This window comes from Mirounga leonina, unplaced genomic scaffold, assembly GCF_011800145.1.
Source record: "Mirounga leonina isolate KUSES-001 unplaced genomic scaffold, KU_Mleo_1.0 Mir_171, whole genome shotgun sequence".
Taxonomy (NCBI): Eukaryota; Metazoa; Chordata; class Mammalia; order Carnivora; family Phocidae; genus Mirounga; species Mirounga leonina.
The window spans coordinates 17,371,127-17,387,188 of NW_023270436.1; the positions used below are offsets into that span (position 1 = coordinate 17,371,127).

The following is a 16,062-nucleotide window of genomic DNA, read 5'->3' on the forward strand; positions in this document are numbered from 1 at the left end:
GAGGTGGTATCTCATCATGGTTTTGATTTGCATTTCTCTGATGATGAGTGATGTTGAACATCTTTTCATGTGCCTGTTGGCCATTTGGATGTCTTCTTTGGAAAAGTGTCTATTCATGTCTTCTGCCCTTTCTTAACTGGATTATTTGTTTTTTGGGTGTTGAACTTGGTAAGTTCTTTATACATAAAGATACCCTTTACCAGGTATGTTGTTTGCAAATACCTTCTCCCATTCTGTAGGCTGCCTTTTAGTTTTGTTGATTGTTTTCTTCACTGTGCAGAAGCTTTTTATCTTGATGAAGTCCCAATAGTTCATTTTTGCTTTTGTTTCCCTTGCCTCCGGCGACATGTCTAGTAAGAAGTTGCTGCAGCCGAAGTCAAAGAGGTTGCTGCCTGTGTTCTCCTCTAGGATTTTGATGGTTTCCTGTCTCACATTTAGGTCTTTCATCCATTTTGAATTTATTTTTTTAATTAATTTATTTTTTTTAATGTGCATATCTTAAATGTTTGGTCTCATGTATTTATCTTTTTTTTTTTTTAAGGATTTTATTTATTTATTTGAGAGAGAAAGAATGAGAGACAGAGAGTATGAGAGGGAAGAGGATCAGAGGGAGAAGCAGACTCCCTGCTGAGCAGGGAGCCCGATGCGGGACTCGATCCTGGGACTCCAGGATCATGACCTGAGCTGAAGGCAGTCGCTTAACCAACTGAGCCACCCAGGCGCCCCTTGAATTTATTTTTGTGTATGGTGTGAGAAAGTGGTCCAGTTTCATTCTTTTGCATGTGGCTGTCTAGTTTTCCCAGTACGATTTGTTCAAGAGACTGTCTTTTTTCCTTCGGATATTCTTTCCCGCTTTGTCAAAGATTTGTTGACAAGTTGCGGGCCCATTTCTGGGTTCTTTATTCTGTTCCATTGATCTCTGTGTCCGTTTTTCTGCCAGTACCAGACTGTCCAGATGACTACAGCTTTGTAATAAGAGCTTGAAATCTGGAATCGTGATGCCTCCAGTTTTGTTTTTCTTTTTCAGGATTGCTTTCGCTATTCAGGGTCTTTACAGATTTTAGGACTATTTGTTCTAACTCTGTGAAAAATGCTGGTAGTATTTTGATAGGGATTGCATTAAATGTGTAGATTGCTTTGAGTAGTATGGACATTTTAACAATGTTCGTACTTTTAATCCATGAGCATGGAATGCTTTTCCATTTCTTTGTGTCCTCTTCAATTTCTTTCCTAAGTGTTGTATAGTTTTCAGAGCACAGATCTTTTTACCTCTTTACTTAGGTTCATTCCTAGGTATCTTATTGTCTTTGGTGCAATTGCGAATGGGATCCATTCCTTGATTTCTTTTTCTGCTGCATTGGTATTAGTGTAAATATTCAGTATCTTTTAAGTAAGAGGAGATAGGACCATGATTCAAACACATCAACTATAAAAAGATACATTTTCCAGGTGCCTGGGTGGCTCAGATGGTTAAGCATCTGCCTTTGGCTCAGGTCATGATCCCGGGGTACTGGGATCGAGTCCCGCATCGGGCTCCCTGCTCGGCGGGGAGCCTGCCTCTCTCTCTCTCTGTCTCTTATGAATAAATAAATAAAATCTTTAAAAAAAAAAGATACATTTTCCAATAATTGTTAAATATAACTGTGAAGCAGGTTTCAAGGATATTAAAGAATTGCCACTGATGTTGATAGGTGTAATAATAGTACCATGATTCTGTAAAAAAAGTGGTGTGTGTGGGGGTCTTTATCTAGTAAAGATCCACACTGCGGCATCCACAGATGGTAAGACAGGACAGGGGACTTGCTTTAAAATATCCACAAAGAGGGGCACCTGGGTGGCGTAGTCAGTTAAGTGTCCGACTCTCGGTTTCAGCTCACGTCGTGATCTCGGTCATGAGATTGAGCCTCATGTCAGCGTTGGCGCTCAGCGCGGAGTCCACTTGAGTTTCTCTCTCCTTCTCCCTCTGCCCCTGCCCCCCTGCGCTCTCTCTTTCTCTCTCTCCCTCTCTCTAAAATAAATAAATAAATCTTAAAAAAAAAAATTATCCCCAAACAGGAGAGCCGAGGGACCAAGGACGCAGGAATGGCTACATGTTGATAATCACTGGAGCTGCATAATGAGCACATGGGGCTCCTTCCTTCTGTGACCACTTTAAAGATTCCATGAGAGAAAGTTGAAAAGGAAATAAAATAGGAGACTCACCAAGCTGATGGTGACAATCTCTTCGTAAGCCAGGGAGGACTCCCCCGCAATCATGCCGGAGCCCCTGAGATTCTCTACGCCCACACCACTGTCCTTCCCGATGATATCCGTGATGACATACCTTCAGGAACCAAACACGGGTTCAAGACCGAGCTCTAGCCCAGAAAAATTCAAAGCTGACGCGCTTCCCCAGGACCCAGGGCAGGAGGGACAAGCAAGGTGAGGGAATAGAAGGTGGTAAAGCAGCCAGAGGTGAAATGAAAGCAGGGGTCTAAGACCCTCACAACTGACCCTGAAGTTTCTAGAAGGACAAGTGCAGCATCCATAATTATCACCCTTCCCACCGAAGATGTCAGCTTATTTGGAGGCTGTCCTAATGAAATGTCACCCCCACCCTACATGCCTCCATAAACAATCTAGAATAGAGTTTGGTCTACAGAGAGATGGGGAAATTCCCAATCAATCACTCAAGATTCTACGGCCACAGGAGTGTGAGACACTGTACGGCCTAACCCCTGTTAGAGATTCACAAGGCACCGCAGCAGTAAAGGTTCTGACAAGGTCTGCAGTAAAGACTCTTGTTAGATCCTATTTAAACCCAGGGTTTCTCAATTTACTTGACTATGGAAATGGTTCTCCACCACCGCCCACAACGTATCACCAACTAATGTTCCAGAAAACCTAGCCTGGTAATTTCTGATTTTGTCAACTTCATTTAAAAAAAACAAACAAACCCACAGCATCCCCTAGAAAAGAGAGCTGGTAGGCTTAGACTTCCTCACGGAGCAGACCCCTGCCCTGCCTACACTGTCCCAGCTTGCCAAATCACTGCTGCATCAGCTAGGCTAATTTGGTCCTAAATCTGAGCTTGCAGCTCCAGGGACACCATGGCGATCCAATCTAATTCTTCCTGTGTGAGGTACTATTTTTGTGAAAGCCACGACTCACTTTGGGATGGCAAGGATGGGCTCACCCTGAAGAAAGCCCCAGCTGTCTTAGTCATCAATGTCCAGAAGGCTCAGGGGTCCCACTGTACAAATACCACCACCCCATTTGAAAACATCACCCACAAGCCCAGAGGCAAAGGGAGGGACTGCCCATTAGTAGCTGAAATCGACCCGAGGCAAAACGAAGGAGCTACATGATAAATTACTTACCTGGATTCTCCGTCTTCCTCGATGTGTTTACAATGGACAGAGTTCAGGGAGCTGATTGTGGTGTAGTCTTGGGGCGTTAGGTACAAGTATTTAAATCCCTTAAAAAAAAAAAAAAGACACCAGTGAAGCTATGAATCCAGTCCCCTGCACTAGACAGCGCTGTTTTTGGAAAAAAAATGTTAACCCTGTAGGGGCGGATGTTAATAACGAATTAACAATGTGTTAACAGCACAGTTAACATGTCGGACGTTAATTCCGTATCAGTAACAGCTACAAACTGAAGGTCTGATCGGTGCCAAGAGCCTTCCACTCATCCTTACACACGATCTCCCATTTTTCCTGCTCCGAATCAGTTCCTCAATCACCTTTCCATCCCTGCTCCCCTAAGGGGTCTGTTCTGACTTGTTTCCCTTTCGCCAGCTCCCTCCACGAAACTGTATTCTATAGTTTATGTACTATGTGTATGTATGCATTACGTATACACGTGCGTGTATATGCATGTGTGTGTACATATGTATATATGCTTTTTACATGAAAAGAATAATTCTTGGGCGCCTGGGTGGCTCAGTTGGTTGGGCGGCTGCCTTCAGCTCAGGTCATGATCCTGGAGTCCCGGGATCGAGTCCACATTGGGCTCCCTGCTCAGCAGGGAGTCTGCTTCTCCCTCTGACCCTCCTCCCTCTCATGCTCTCTCTCATTCTCTCTCTCGCAAATAAAAAAAATTTATAAAAAAAGCTCTTATGGGGGCATCTGGGTGGTTCAGTCGTTAAACATCTGCCTTCGGCTCAGGTCATGATCCTGGAGTCCCTGGATCGAGTCCCGCATCGGGCTCCCTGCTCGGCAGGAGTCTGCTTCTCCCTCTGACCCTCCCGCTCTCGTGTGCTCTCGCTCATTCTCAAATAAATAAATAAAATAAAATAAGATAAAAAGAAAAACCTCAAAATTAAAAAAAAAAAAGAATAATTCTTGCCCTCTTTGGCGGGGGCAATATCACTACCTAGAGACTGCATGCTCTAACTGCAGAAAATCTCTGCCCCTGCCTTCCCACATCATAAAATATGACCTTTTCTCTCGTTCTTCACGTGTTTTATTGTGGCTAGTGTCTCTACATCTCCTGGATGATTTCGGAGAATTCTCTGAGGCCAGAAACTGTGTCTTATTCACCTTGGCCTCCTCAGTGTACGCCGCATTCGGGGGACACTCTGGATATATGAGCTCAGCGTGTACAAACTTCTCTTCATTATTATTCCCCTCAGGCACCTTTCCAGACACTTTTTTTCCTAACCACCACTCCCTCCCAATGAAATTTTAAGACCAGTCTACTGTATGCCTTTTATGTGCTGTTTGTCTATATCTGTGCTTTATACACAAAGGGCACGAAGATTCTTTCCGCCCTGCCCCCCGCTTGTAGGCGCGATCACCCCCACTGGGGGGCATCACATCACCATGCTGGTTTGGGGACGTACTTTGTGGGGGTCTTCTGGGTCCACCCAAGCCACCTGGAAGATGTGCTTGACCTCCTCTGCAAGGCCAATACAGGCCCCACTGTTGGCTGCGAGATAGATTTTGGGGATACCCTCTGCCCGGGCCATCTCCGACGCCCGCAGGTACAGGAAGTCTTCTCCCATGCCAAAGGATCCAATGCGGAACGTGATGTCATTGCCGATGACGATCACGTTCCGCCCTTCTGGATACTCGGGGGTCTTGAACCTCATTTTGAATGCCACCATGCCCACCTGCCGAGGAGAGAAACGCACAAGGAAAAACGGTTTGTTGCTTCAGGGGGATGTTTTTTGAAAGGGCGATTCTAGCCAGAGGCCGGGTTCCGTTGAGTTCTTACCTCATTTCCTCCAGGAAGGCGGTTCATCTCTACTAGCTGGCCCTGAGGGTCCAGCACGAGTTCAGTGTATGTCAGGATGTCTTTGGGGTACTTGTCCGGGGTGCCCCACAGTTTAAAGAGAGCCTGGGGATGGGGAAAGAAAGAGAAAACCTGAAGTCCTCATTAGGGAGGCACATTTTCTAGTTCTTTCTCTCTTTAAATTATGAACTATTGATGGGGCTCCTTGGGGGTGGCTCAGTCGGTTAAGCGTCTGCCTCCGGCTCAGGTCATGATCTCTGGGTCCTGGGATGGAGTCCCGCGTTGGGCTCCTTGTTCAACAGGGAGCCTGCTTCTCCCTCTGCTTGCTGCTTCCCCCTGCTTGTGCTCTAACAAATAAATAAAATCTTTAAAAAAACCCACATTTTTTTAACTTCTAATATTCTTTTTTTTAAAGATTTTTATTTATTTTATTTTTTATTTTTATTTTTTTTAAGATTTTATTTATTTATTTGAGACAGAGAGAATGAGAGAGAGAGAGCACATGAGAGGGGGGACGGTCAGAGGGAGAAGCAGGCTCCCTGCCGAGCAGGGAGCCCGATGTGGGACTCGATCCAGGGACTCCAGGATCATGACCTGAGCCGAAAGCAGTCGCTTAACCAACTGAGCCACCCAGGCGCGCTAAGATTTATATATTTTTTAAAGATTTTGTTTATTTGACAGAGAGACACAGCGAGAGAGGGAACACAAGCAGGGGGAGTGGGAGAGGGAGAAGCAGGCTTCCCGCAGAGCAGGGAGCCCGACGTGGAGCTCGATCCCAGGACCCTGGGATCATGACCTGAGCCGAAGGCAGGCACTTAACGACTGAGCCACTCAAGTGCCCCCAGTTTTTTTTAAAGGAATAAGAGAAATGCAGTTGAAGCCCCTGGTGTATCCCCCTCCCCAACCCCAGATAACCATTGTCTTGAATTTAGTGTCTACTAGTCCTGTGTATGTTTTTATGCCTTTCATTTATATAGGCATACATTTTAAACACGTGGGGGCGCCTGGCTGGCTCAGTTGGAAGAACATGCGACTCTTGGTCACGGGGTTGTGCGTTCGAGCCCCACGTGGGATGTAGAGACATGACTTAAACTTATTTTTTTTTAGATTTTATTTTTAAGCAATCTCTACACCCCACGTGGGTACCCACGTACTGCAAGACCAAGAGTGCCATGTTCTTCCAACTGAGCCAGCCAGGCGCCCCCGCAGGACTTAAACTTTAAATAAATGGTCTTGCGATGGACGCACCCTTCTGCATCTGACCCCTCTGGCTCCCCCATATGTTTGAGAGATTTATCCATATTGAGAAATTTAACTCTAGTTCATTCATTTTCTCTGCTATTCAGTTTCCATGGTGTGAGTAGATCACAACTTACCTATTCATAACCCTTTTTAAGGAACATTTAGGCTGCTTCCAATCCTACAGTATTAACGACAAGGCTGTAATAAGCATTCTTTATTTTTTAAAGATTTTATTTATTTATTTGAGAGAGAAAGAGAGAGCACGAGTGGGGGAAGAGGGACAAGCAGATTCCTTGCTTAGTGTGGAGCCTGACGTGGGGCTCAATCCCAGGACCCTGAGTTCGTGACCTGAGCTGAAGTCAAACATTTAACCAACTGAGCCACCCAGGCGCCCCTGTAATGAGATCCTGGTGGTCTCTTCTTATAAACATGGATGAGAGTCTCATCAGGTGAATACCTAGGACTGGAATTGCTGGATCACAGGGTTTGTGAAGCTGCAAGTTTACTCAATATTATCAAATTGCTCTCTCATTTTTCAAAATCCTTTACAGTCCCAGGAGGAAAGTATAAGAACTCCTTTTCTCCATATGCTTGCCAATACTTAGTTTTGTCAAGTATTTTCATGTTTATCCATCTGCTGGGTACGAAATTATATTGTGGTTTTAAGCTGTACTTCACTGATTATCAGTAAGGTGAGAGAGCCTTTGAATATGTTTATTGACCATGTGAGTTTCTTTTTTGCCAATTTCTTCCTGTTTATAACTCCTGCCCATATTTTTTATAGCTTTGTTTTTTTCTAATTGATTTATTAGTGCTCTTTAGATAATCTAGTTGTAATCCCTTGCTGGTAACAGGCATTGAAACTATTCTCCCCATCTGGGGCTCATCTTTCATTTTTTGCATAAAGAACTTCAAAATGTTAATATAGTCAAGTTTATGGGTCATTTCCTGTACAGTTGAAGCTTTCAACTAACTCCAAGTGACTTTAATCCTCTTGAAATTTATTTCTGTAAACTAGATAAGGTAGAAATCAAAACTTACTTTTTCCAATTAAGTCCTCCCTTACCCATGGGGGAAATGCTCCGAGACAGCCCATGGATGCCTGAAACTCTGACAGTACTGAACCCTATACATACTATGTTTTTTTTGATACATATATACCTATGATAAAGTTTAATTTATAAATTAGGCCTAGTAAAATAATAATAATAAAAGAACAATTATAACAATATACTATGATAAAACTATATAAAAACTGTAAAGCTATATAAAAACTGTAAAAGACCATGTGAACATGGTCTCTCTCAAAATGTCTTACTGTACTAAACTCACCCTTCTTACGATGATGTGAGATGATCAAATGCCTACGTGATGAGATAAAGTGAGGGGCATGATATAGGCATTGTGACATAGCATTAGGCTAACACTGAGCTTCTGAGCATACATCAGAAGGAGGATCATCTGCTTCCAGATCACAGCTGACCACAGGTAATGAAACTATGGAAAGCAAAGCCATGGATAATAGGGGACTACTGTACCTTTTAGTGAAGTTTAATGCCTTGATTCATAATCCCACCTTTGCATTCTGTCAAGACTCTGCTTATGAGTGGGTCTGATTTTAGGCTCTGTGCTGTTCTTTTTTTTCTTTTTAGATTTTATTTATTTATTTCAGAGAGAGAGAGAGCACGAGCAGGGGGAGGGGTAGAGGGAGAGGGAGAAGCTGACTCCCCACTGAGCAGAGGGCCCGATGCAGGATTTGATCCCAGGACCCTGGGATCATACCCTGAGCTGAAGGCGCACACTAAACCGACTGAGCCACCCAGGTGCCAGGCTCTGTGTTGTTCTACTGGTCTGCTCATCTAGCTCTATTACAACAATACACTGTAGTAAGTACTGCTACTTTAAAACAAGTAATAACACTGGCTAAGACGAGTCCTCTTGACTTTGTTCTTTTTCAATATTATTTTTGCTGTTCACAAGCTTTTGCTTCTCCATATGAATTTTTAAGTTTCACCAAAAAATTCTGGAATTATACTGAATGTATTTATTTGGGCAGAACTAATAGCTTTACAATATTGAATCTTCCCATCCTTCATGAGCATGATATACCCCTCCACTTACTTAGGCTTACAGTGTTTCAAGAAAATTTAAAAATTTCCTCCATAAAGGTTTTGTATGTTTTTTGATTTATTCACAAGTAACCTTATAGTTGATCTTAATGTTGTAAACACTATTTTTTTCCAACTACATTTTACAATTTCTGCTGATCTATGAGAATGCAGTTTTGTATACTGGTCTTGTATCTAGCAATCTTTCTGTATTATTTCATTGGTGCTACAGATTCTTGCATTTCTTATATAGACATTTATATCATCTGCAAAAACACCATTTTGTTTTCTTTTGCATTTCAGTCTTTACGCCTTTTATTTACTTTTCTTGTCTTATTGCATTGGCCAGAAACGCCAATAAAAAAAATGTTGAATACACATGGTAATAATGGATATATCTATCCTGTATCTGTCTTTCTAACATTTCACCATTAGGTGCTATTAGTTTTAGATTAACATCTTTTATCAAGATGAATTCCCTTCTATTCTTAGTTTATTAAAAGTTTTTACTATTAACAGATGTTATCTTCTCAATTAGTTTTTTTTGCATCTACTGAAAAATTTAAATTTTTTCTTAATCTATCAGTATGGTAAGTTACATTAATAGACTTCCTAATATCAAATCATATAAGCAGTTACACGATAAAACCCACTTAGTCCAATTTAAGGAAAATCATTACTGGATTTCATTTACTAATATTTTATTTATGATTTTTTGTGTCCATATTCATAAATGAGACAACCAATTTTCCTTCTCCTAATGTTCTAACATGGGATTCATATTAGGGTAATAATAACCTGACAAAACAAGTGAAGAAGCGTTCCCTTTGTTTTTTTTTTCTACTCTCTAAACAATTTGTGGGGCACCTGGGTGGCTCAGTTGTTAAGCGTCTGCCTTTGACTCAGGTCATGGTCCCAGGGTCCTGGGATCGAGACCCACATCGGGTTCCTTGCTCGGTGGGTGGCCTGCTTCTCCCTCTCCCTCTCCCACTCCCCCTGCTTGTGTTCCCTCTCTTGCTGTGTCTCTCTCTGTCAAATAAATAAATTAAAAAAACCCAAAAAACAATTTGTACACAAAGGGAATTATCTGCTCTTTGAGGGCTAGATAGAAATTGTAAAGCCATCTGCACCCAATTGTAGTGGATAGACTTTTTGAACTAGTATTCAATTTCATTAATGCTAATAATCTATTTACATTTTTTATTTCTTCCTGAGTCAGTTTTTTTTTTTTTTTTTTAAGATTTTATTTATTTATTCATGAGAGACAGAGAGAGAGACAGAGGCAGAGGGAGAAGCAGGCTCCCCGCGGAGCAGGGAGCCTGATGCGGGACTCGATCCCAGGACCCTGGGATCATGACCTGAGCTGAAGGCAGACGCTTAACCGACTGAGCCACCCAGGCGTCCCTTCCTGAGTCAGTTTTGATAAGACATATTTTTCTTGGAAATTTTCTTTTGGTCTAAGTTTTCAAATTTATGCATTGTCCATAATATTCTGTTTCTTTATGTAAAAGAAAAGGGATGGATTTGCTCCTGATTTGTCTTTTTCTTATTCTATGGCCCTTGAGGTCAAAGGCAAAAGGATAAATGATCTTCTTAATCGTACAAGTTTAAGTTTAATTTAATTAAGCACCTACTTTAATTAAGCACCTACTTAATTATGAATACTTTACATATATTCCTCACAATTTGCAGAGCAGGTACTATTATTATCCTCACTTTACAGAGGAGGAAACAAGCCCAGAGAGGTGAAGGAACTTGCCCAAGGATACACAGAAAGCAAAGGACAGATCCAGAATTTAAGACCAAGCCTGAGTGACTGCAAACAGCAGCTTTTCCTACCATTCTTCCTCTCCTATGCCTGAAGGGAACTGAGGCTTTCCTGCCTACAGGGAAAGGTCCATGATCATGGGTTCATGAACATCATTTATAAGGCAATGGAAGGGATGTAAGCAGATCCATGTCACCAGGGCCAGCCTGTTCAGTGTCCCTGAAAGGCCCTACTACATAAAAAATAAAGGCACAGTAACAATCCTTTAAGGAAACACTAAAACGTTACTATATCAAAATGGTGAATAGATTACGTAAAGGCAGAATACTTTAATATTCAGGAAAACCCAAGACACTATTTATTAAAAGTAGACTAAAAATTCCTCAAAGGCAGTGAATGACTCTACCCTCTTCCACACGGGCTACCTAACCTTAGAATGGAGCCAGGCATGTGGCAGGAACTTAAATGAGCATTAAAATGACCAGAGGAAAGAATGCCTGGGTGGCTTAGTTGGTTAAGTGTCTGACTCTTGATTTTGGCTCAGGTCATGATCTCAGCATCATGAGATCAAGCCCCACATGTGGCTCTGCACTCAGCACAAAATCTGCTTGAGATTCTCTCTCTGCCCCTCCCCCCTGCTCACATGCTCTTTCTCTCTCTGAAATAAATACATCCTAAAAAAAAAAAAAAAAAGACCAGAAAGAAACACATCAAAATATTAAGCAATGTGTCTTTAGGACATGGAACTATGAGCCACTTTTTTCTTTTTTCCATACTCCTTTAGTTTCCAAAGTTTCTATATTATATTACTTTTTATCATTGGGAGGAAAGTGGGTTCATTTTAGGAAAAATATTAGGAAGGCATTTCCAATATTGATTTCTTTTTTTCCATGAAGACCTCATTCTTCCGACTGGGGTTTTCAGAAGAGTAACTAAGGATGGGAGGTAAGGGGCTGGTGGACTCCCTAAGGGGACTGGGGTGGTGCCAGAGCAAAGCTGCAGGACTTGCCTGCCTGAACATCTCCGGGAAGTCGTAGACGTAGGTGGTGCCTAGGGACTGGGCCTGGAATCGCTTGGCCTGAAGCAGATCCTTGGTGACATAGGGAGTGTTGATCAGCATCCCGTGCTGGGGTCCCTGCTTGTTGCCAAAGGAGTGAAACATGATCTGGAAAGAAAGACAGAAAAAAAGAGTGAAGGAGGGAACTTTCAAAGAAGCATAGTCTTGTCCCATTTAATCCTACTCTCCTCAATGAAAATGTGGTGGAAGGAAGCAAAGCATGTCACATCACATGACAAAGTAAGTGCCCTGGAGAGCTAATCTTCTTTTCTCTGCCACTGTGGGCAACCAGAACAAGAAGGGACAGTGGCAGGTATGGGAGCACAGCTCCAAAAATGTGACTATCATAGTACTTTACATACACATACACACACACACACAACCAAAATGAGTGCATAAAAACTGGTTGGATCTGAATTAAGTCCCCATTTGAGTTAATAGTACTGTACCAATGTCAGTTTCCTGTTTTGACAAGGTCCCGTGGTTATGTTGTTATCACTGGAGGAAATTGGGTGAAGGGTACATGGGAACTCTCTGCAGTATCTTTTTTTCCCTCTGTACTATTTTTCTAACTTCCTGAGAGTCTTTAATCATTTAAAGAGTTATATATTTAAAAATGGAAGTCAACGGGATATTTGATTTAGTTGACAAACATCTGTTCTAAAACATGTTTGGGGAGAATACACCCATTTCCCTAAGTGAACCAACATGGGAGTTGCATTATAATCAACCACAATATTCCACATCTTTTCCCAAATACGGTCCTAAAATAGATTAAATTTGAGATTGATTCTCCTTCCCAGAGGAATGAACAACTGGGATTCAGAAGCTAACATGTTTATTGTAAACTCAGAGGAGCTACCCCAATCTAGTATGGCAAGGCATGACAGCCACCAAATAGCATTTTAGTCTGTGTCTTGCTCTCGGGAGCAGATTTACTCTGCCTCCGCTTTGACTTGGATCTCTGTGGCATCCCCCCCCCCAGCCTCCCCACAGCCACCCAGCCTTACATTTCCAGATCTGGAGTCAGTGACTTCTTTGTAGAGGCTGATGTCCAAGTAGTAGCCCGACTCATTGGTGATGAACAGGCGGATGGGAACAGCACAGCCGGCAGTGGTCTGGCGGATGTTGATCTTGACCTCAGCCTGCAGCACGCGGAGTTTCCACAGCCTGCTGCCATAGCGCATAACCATGGAACGCACGGACTCCTCAATCTGCCCCAAATCACAGCAATTCCAATCTCAGGGCCCATTCCGTGCACACTTGTAATAAATAGTTCTAGCACCGATAATAAAGGAACGATGACATACACTGAACACAAAATACCTGGGACACAGTATGTATCCAACAACTATTTAGCCAATAATAACCATAGATGCCATGCTAAGCATGTCACGAGCATTATCTCGTTTCATCCTCATAATTACTCAGAGAGGCTGGCATTTTTATACCCCAGTGACAGATGAGGAAACGGAGACTGGTAAGCAACAGAGCTAGTGTGCCTACATTACATCATCTTTATCTCCACCACATAGCTCAAACGTTTGCATTTTCTCTTCTGGGAACACATGGGTTGGTGGAGTTGGGCATCAGCACAGGCCCTCTGCACCCCACGGAGGCCAAGATGATGACCCAGGACTTCTTTCATCCCAGGATCACCAGCATCAACTCTGCCTGCTCATGAAGAACCAGCCATGGGAGAATGGTTCTCTTTCCCCTTCCCTCCCACACCCGGTCCCCCAGAAGAGCCAGGAACCAGGGATGAAATTTTGTTTTACAAGACACTTTGGGCATGCGTGTTGTCCTAAAAGGGAAGCATGCTGCCCACGGAGGGTGACCATCAGAACAGGGACGATCCTAAGGGTGGTGGCAAAATTATGGCCCTGGAATTAAATGACAGAAGGTTGTCCACCCACAGCAACCGAGGCTCAAACATGCACATGCATGTCCTGGAACTTAGAGGTCTGGAGTGCAAGGAGACAAGACCCCAAAGCAGCAAGGCACGTGAAGTGTCATAGGCCCCTGCGAAAGCTGAACCCAGAGCGTCCCCAGAGGCAAGACCTTGAAGGGGTCCATGATGACGGTGGGCACGAAGTTCAGGAAGATGTGGTTGCAGTCAGTGCGCACGCTTGTGTTGTTGAACGCCACCTCCAGCTCATCCATGGCCTCCAGGAGCAGACGTTCACCCTCGTTCTGCAGGTACTCAAAAGAGGCTTCCTGCCGATGTCAGTGGGGGACAGATGCTAAAGCAAGGGGCCCAGGACTGGAAACAGAGCCTCAGACAGAAAGGAGAGAGGAAAGCATCTCCCCTCCTCCAGAAAGTGTGCCAGATGAGAAGGGCAGAGCCCTGCCTCCAAGGCTACCCAGCGTATTCGCCAAGTTCTGTATTTTCTGCATTGTGATGCTCTGACAACTGGGGCCTTCCTGAGCTTGGAGGGGCTGCCCCTCCCAGGGTGGTCAATCCCTAGAGATGGTAAACAGCTCCGTCCTGAGCATGCTTTTTCAAAGGCAAACCAGCCAATCCAGAGCATACACTGCCTCTTTGGGGTTCTCAGGTCCCAGGTCACTATCCACCTGCCCTACTCACCCCAGGCCCAGGTACCAGGCACCTAGAGACAGCCCCTTGGCTCCAGAACCTACTGAAAGTATTCAGACTAGCCAACCCCAAGCCTGCCTACCCTGCCTCACTGGTTGTTCTTTCCTGCAGAAACCACAACAAAGACTCAACCACGTTTCCCTCTCCTCCCCTGCCTCCCAACCAACCCTGGTGCTTCCCCACGTGGCTCCCTGCCATATGGTGTGCCCCCTCCTCTTGGGATCTGAGAGTGACAATCTTTTCCGTGGCAACCGTTTCTTGATCTGTTAGTAAGTACAGGCCTGACTGTACCTGAAAATAATAAACCGATTAAAATAGCTAGTTGACTGAGGTAGCAAAAAAATGACATTAGCTTCACATCCATCAGTAGAGGATTAGGAAAAAAAAAAAAATTGCACACACGGTACATCCAGGCAAGGAGAGAGCATGAAGTTGATCATCTCCATTACCGTGGGAGAGGAGGTCTACAAGAACTGACCAGTAGGAGCGCCTGGGGGGCTCAGTCGGTTAAGCGGCTTCGGCTCAGGTCATGATCTCAGGGTCCCAGGATCAAGCCCCCGTCAGGCTCCCTGCTCAGCACGAAGCCTGCTTCTCCCTCTGCCTCTGTCCCCTGCCCCCTACTTGTGCTCTCTCTCTCAAATCAACAAATAAAATCTTAAAAAAAAAAAAAAAAAAGAATCCACTATGGGGCACCTGGGTGGCTCAGTTGGTTAAGCATCTGCCTTCAGCTCGGGTCATGATCCTGGAGTCCTGGGATCAGCTCCTCATCGGGGGTCTCTGCTCAGTGGGGAGTCTGCTTCTCCCTCTCCCTCTGCCCCTCCCCTCTGCTCATGCTCTCTCTTTCTCCCAAATAAATAAATAAAATCTTTAAAGAAAAAGTCGTTTTCAATATTGTTTGAAAAGTTCACAATAAAATCACAGATAACTTGGGGTGCCTGGGTGGCTCAGTCATTAAGCGTCTGCCTTCAGCTCAGGTCATGATCCCAGGGTCCTGGGATCGAGCCCCACATGGGCTCCTTGCTCAGCAGGAAGCCTGCTTCTCCCTCTCTCACTCCCCCTGCTTGTGTTCCCTCTCTCGTTGTCTCTCTCTGTGTCAATAAATAAAATCTTTAAAATAAATAAATAGATAAATAAATAAAATAAAATCATAGATAACTTGTCTGAATGCAAGAAACAATGAAAAATGATCATGCACTCAATAAGCAAGTACAAGAAACTCCTTTAATAAGCCAGTATCTTCCTATCTTCTGAACTCCCTTCACATGCAGACAGATCCGTGGGACACAAGAAAGGTGTCCACGTGCCGCCAGCCGGGACATGCACAGAAGCCACTTTGCTGTCTGCCTCCCCCGTACTCCCCAGACGGGAGGGTCACGGGGGCACAGCTGTATGTGCCCGGCGCACCCCGCGATCCCCAGCACGCCGCCCAGAGCCCAGCACAGAGCAAGGACTCAGTGAAGGGAAGGCCAGCATGCGAGTGAGCAGCTCAGAGGGAGAAAGCTGCCCTCGGTGATATCTTACCTTTGTAATGAGGTCTGAGTGCCTGATGATGGCGCGGATGAAGAACCTGTGGTCCGTCACTTCTGCCCCTTCTTTCACTTTGGCCGCACCCAGGTAAAGGTGCATCTTGTGGTTGGCACAGGGCACAGCGGTCAGATCGAAGTTGCGCATCCGGCTGAGCTCCAGCTGAAAGGCCAGGGCGGGCTCCAGGTGACGGTAAATGCGATCTTCTGCAAACTGCGGGGCCGGCCAGAGAGTGGAGACAGACAGACACACAGACAGACACCGAATGGGTCCCTGGGGCTGCGCGCCCGCTGGGTCCACACGCTGTCTTGCAGACCCCTGGTGTTCGCGGCTTTCGCACTCAGGGGGGTAGCCTTTATCACGTCACCTGTGAGCAACCCCAGGGCTCAGAGATTTGGGGCTTGGGAAGGTCCAGAGGAGAGCTGCGAGCAAGGCGGGTCTTGCATGCCTGCCTGAGCCTCTCGGCTCCCGGGTGAGCCTACCTAGTCCCCAGCACCTGCCGGCACAACCAGCCTCTGTTCTGTCACAACAGAGTACCTCTCAAGAAGTC

General features: G+C 44.6%; 1 protein-coding gene across 4 annotated transcripts in view; it reads right to left on the bottom strand.

Annotated features, from left to right (window-relative positions):
• The window catches only part of ACACB (acetyl-CoA carboxylase beta), a 123,827-nt gene that overhangs the window by 17,598 nt on the left and 90,167 nt on the right, over positions 1 to 16,062 (bottom strand). For all 4 annotated transcript variants that reach the window (XM_035017198.1, XM_035017196.1, XM_035017197.1 and 1 more), the window contains 8 exons: positions 15,510 to 15,725; positions 13,454 to 13,609; positions 12,403 to 12,606; positions 11,345 to 11,500; positions 5,200 to 5,322; positions 4,826 to 5,095; positions 3,360 to 3,457; positions 2,203 to 2,323 (listed from right to left, as the gene is read on the bottom strand). In XM_035017198.1, coding sequence (XP_034873089.1) covers positions 2,203 to 2,323; positions 3,360 to 3,457; positions 4,826 to 5,095; positions 5,200 to 5,322; positions 11,345 to 11,500; positions 12,403 to 12,606; positions 13,454 to 13,609; positions 15,510 to 15,725 — 1,344 coding nt within the window. The remainder of the gene's footprint in view (positions 1 to 2,202; positions 2,324 to 3,359; positions 3,458 to 4,825; positions 5,096 to 5,199; positions 5,323 to 11,344; positions 11,501 to 12,402; positions 12,607 to 13,453; positions 13,610 to 15,509; positions 15,726 to 16,062) is intronic.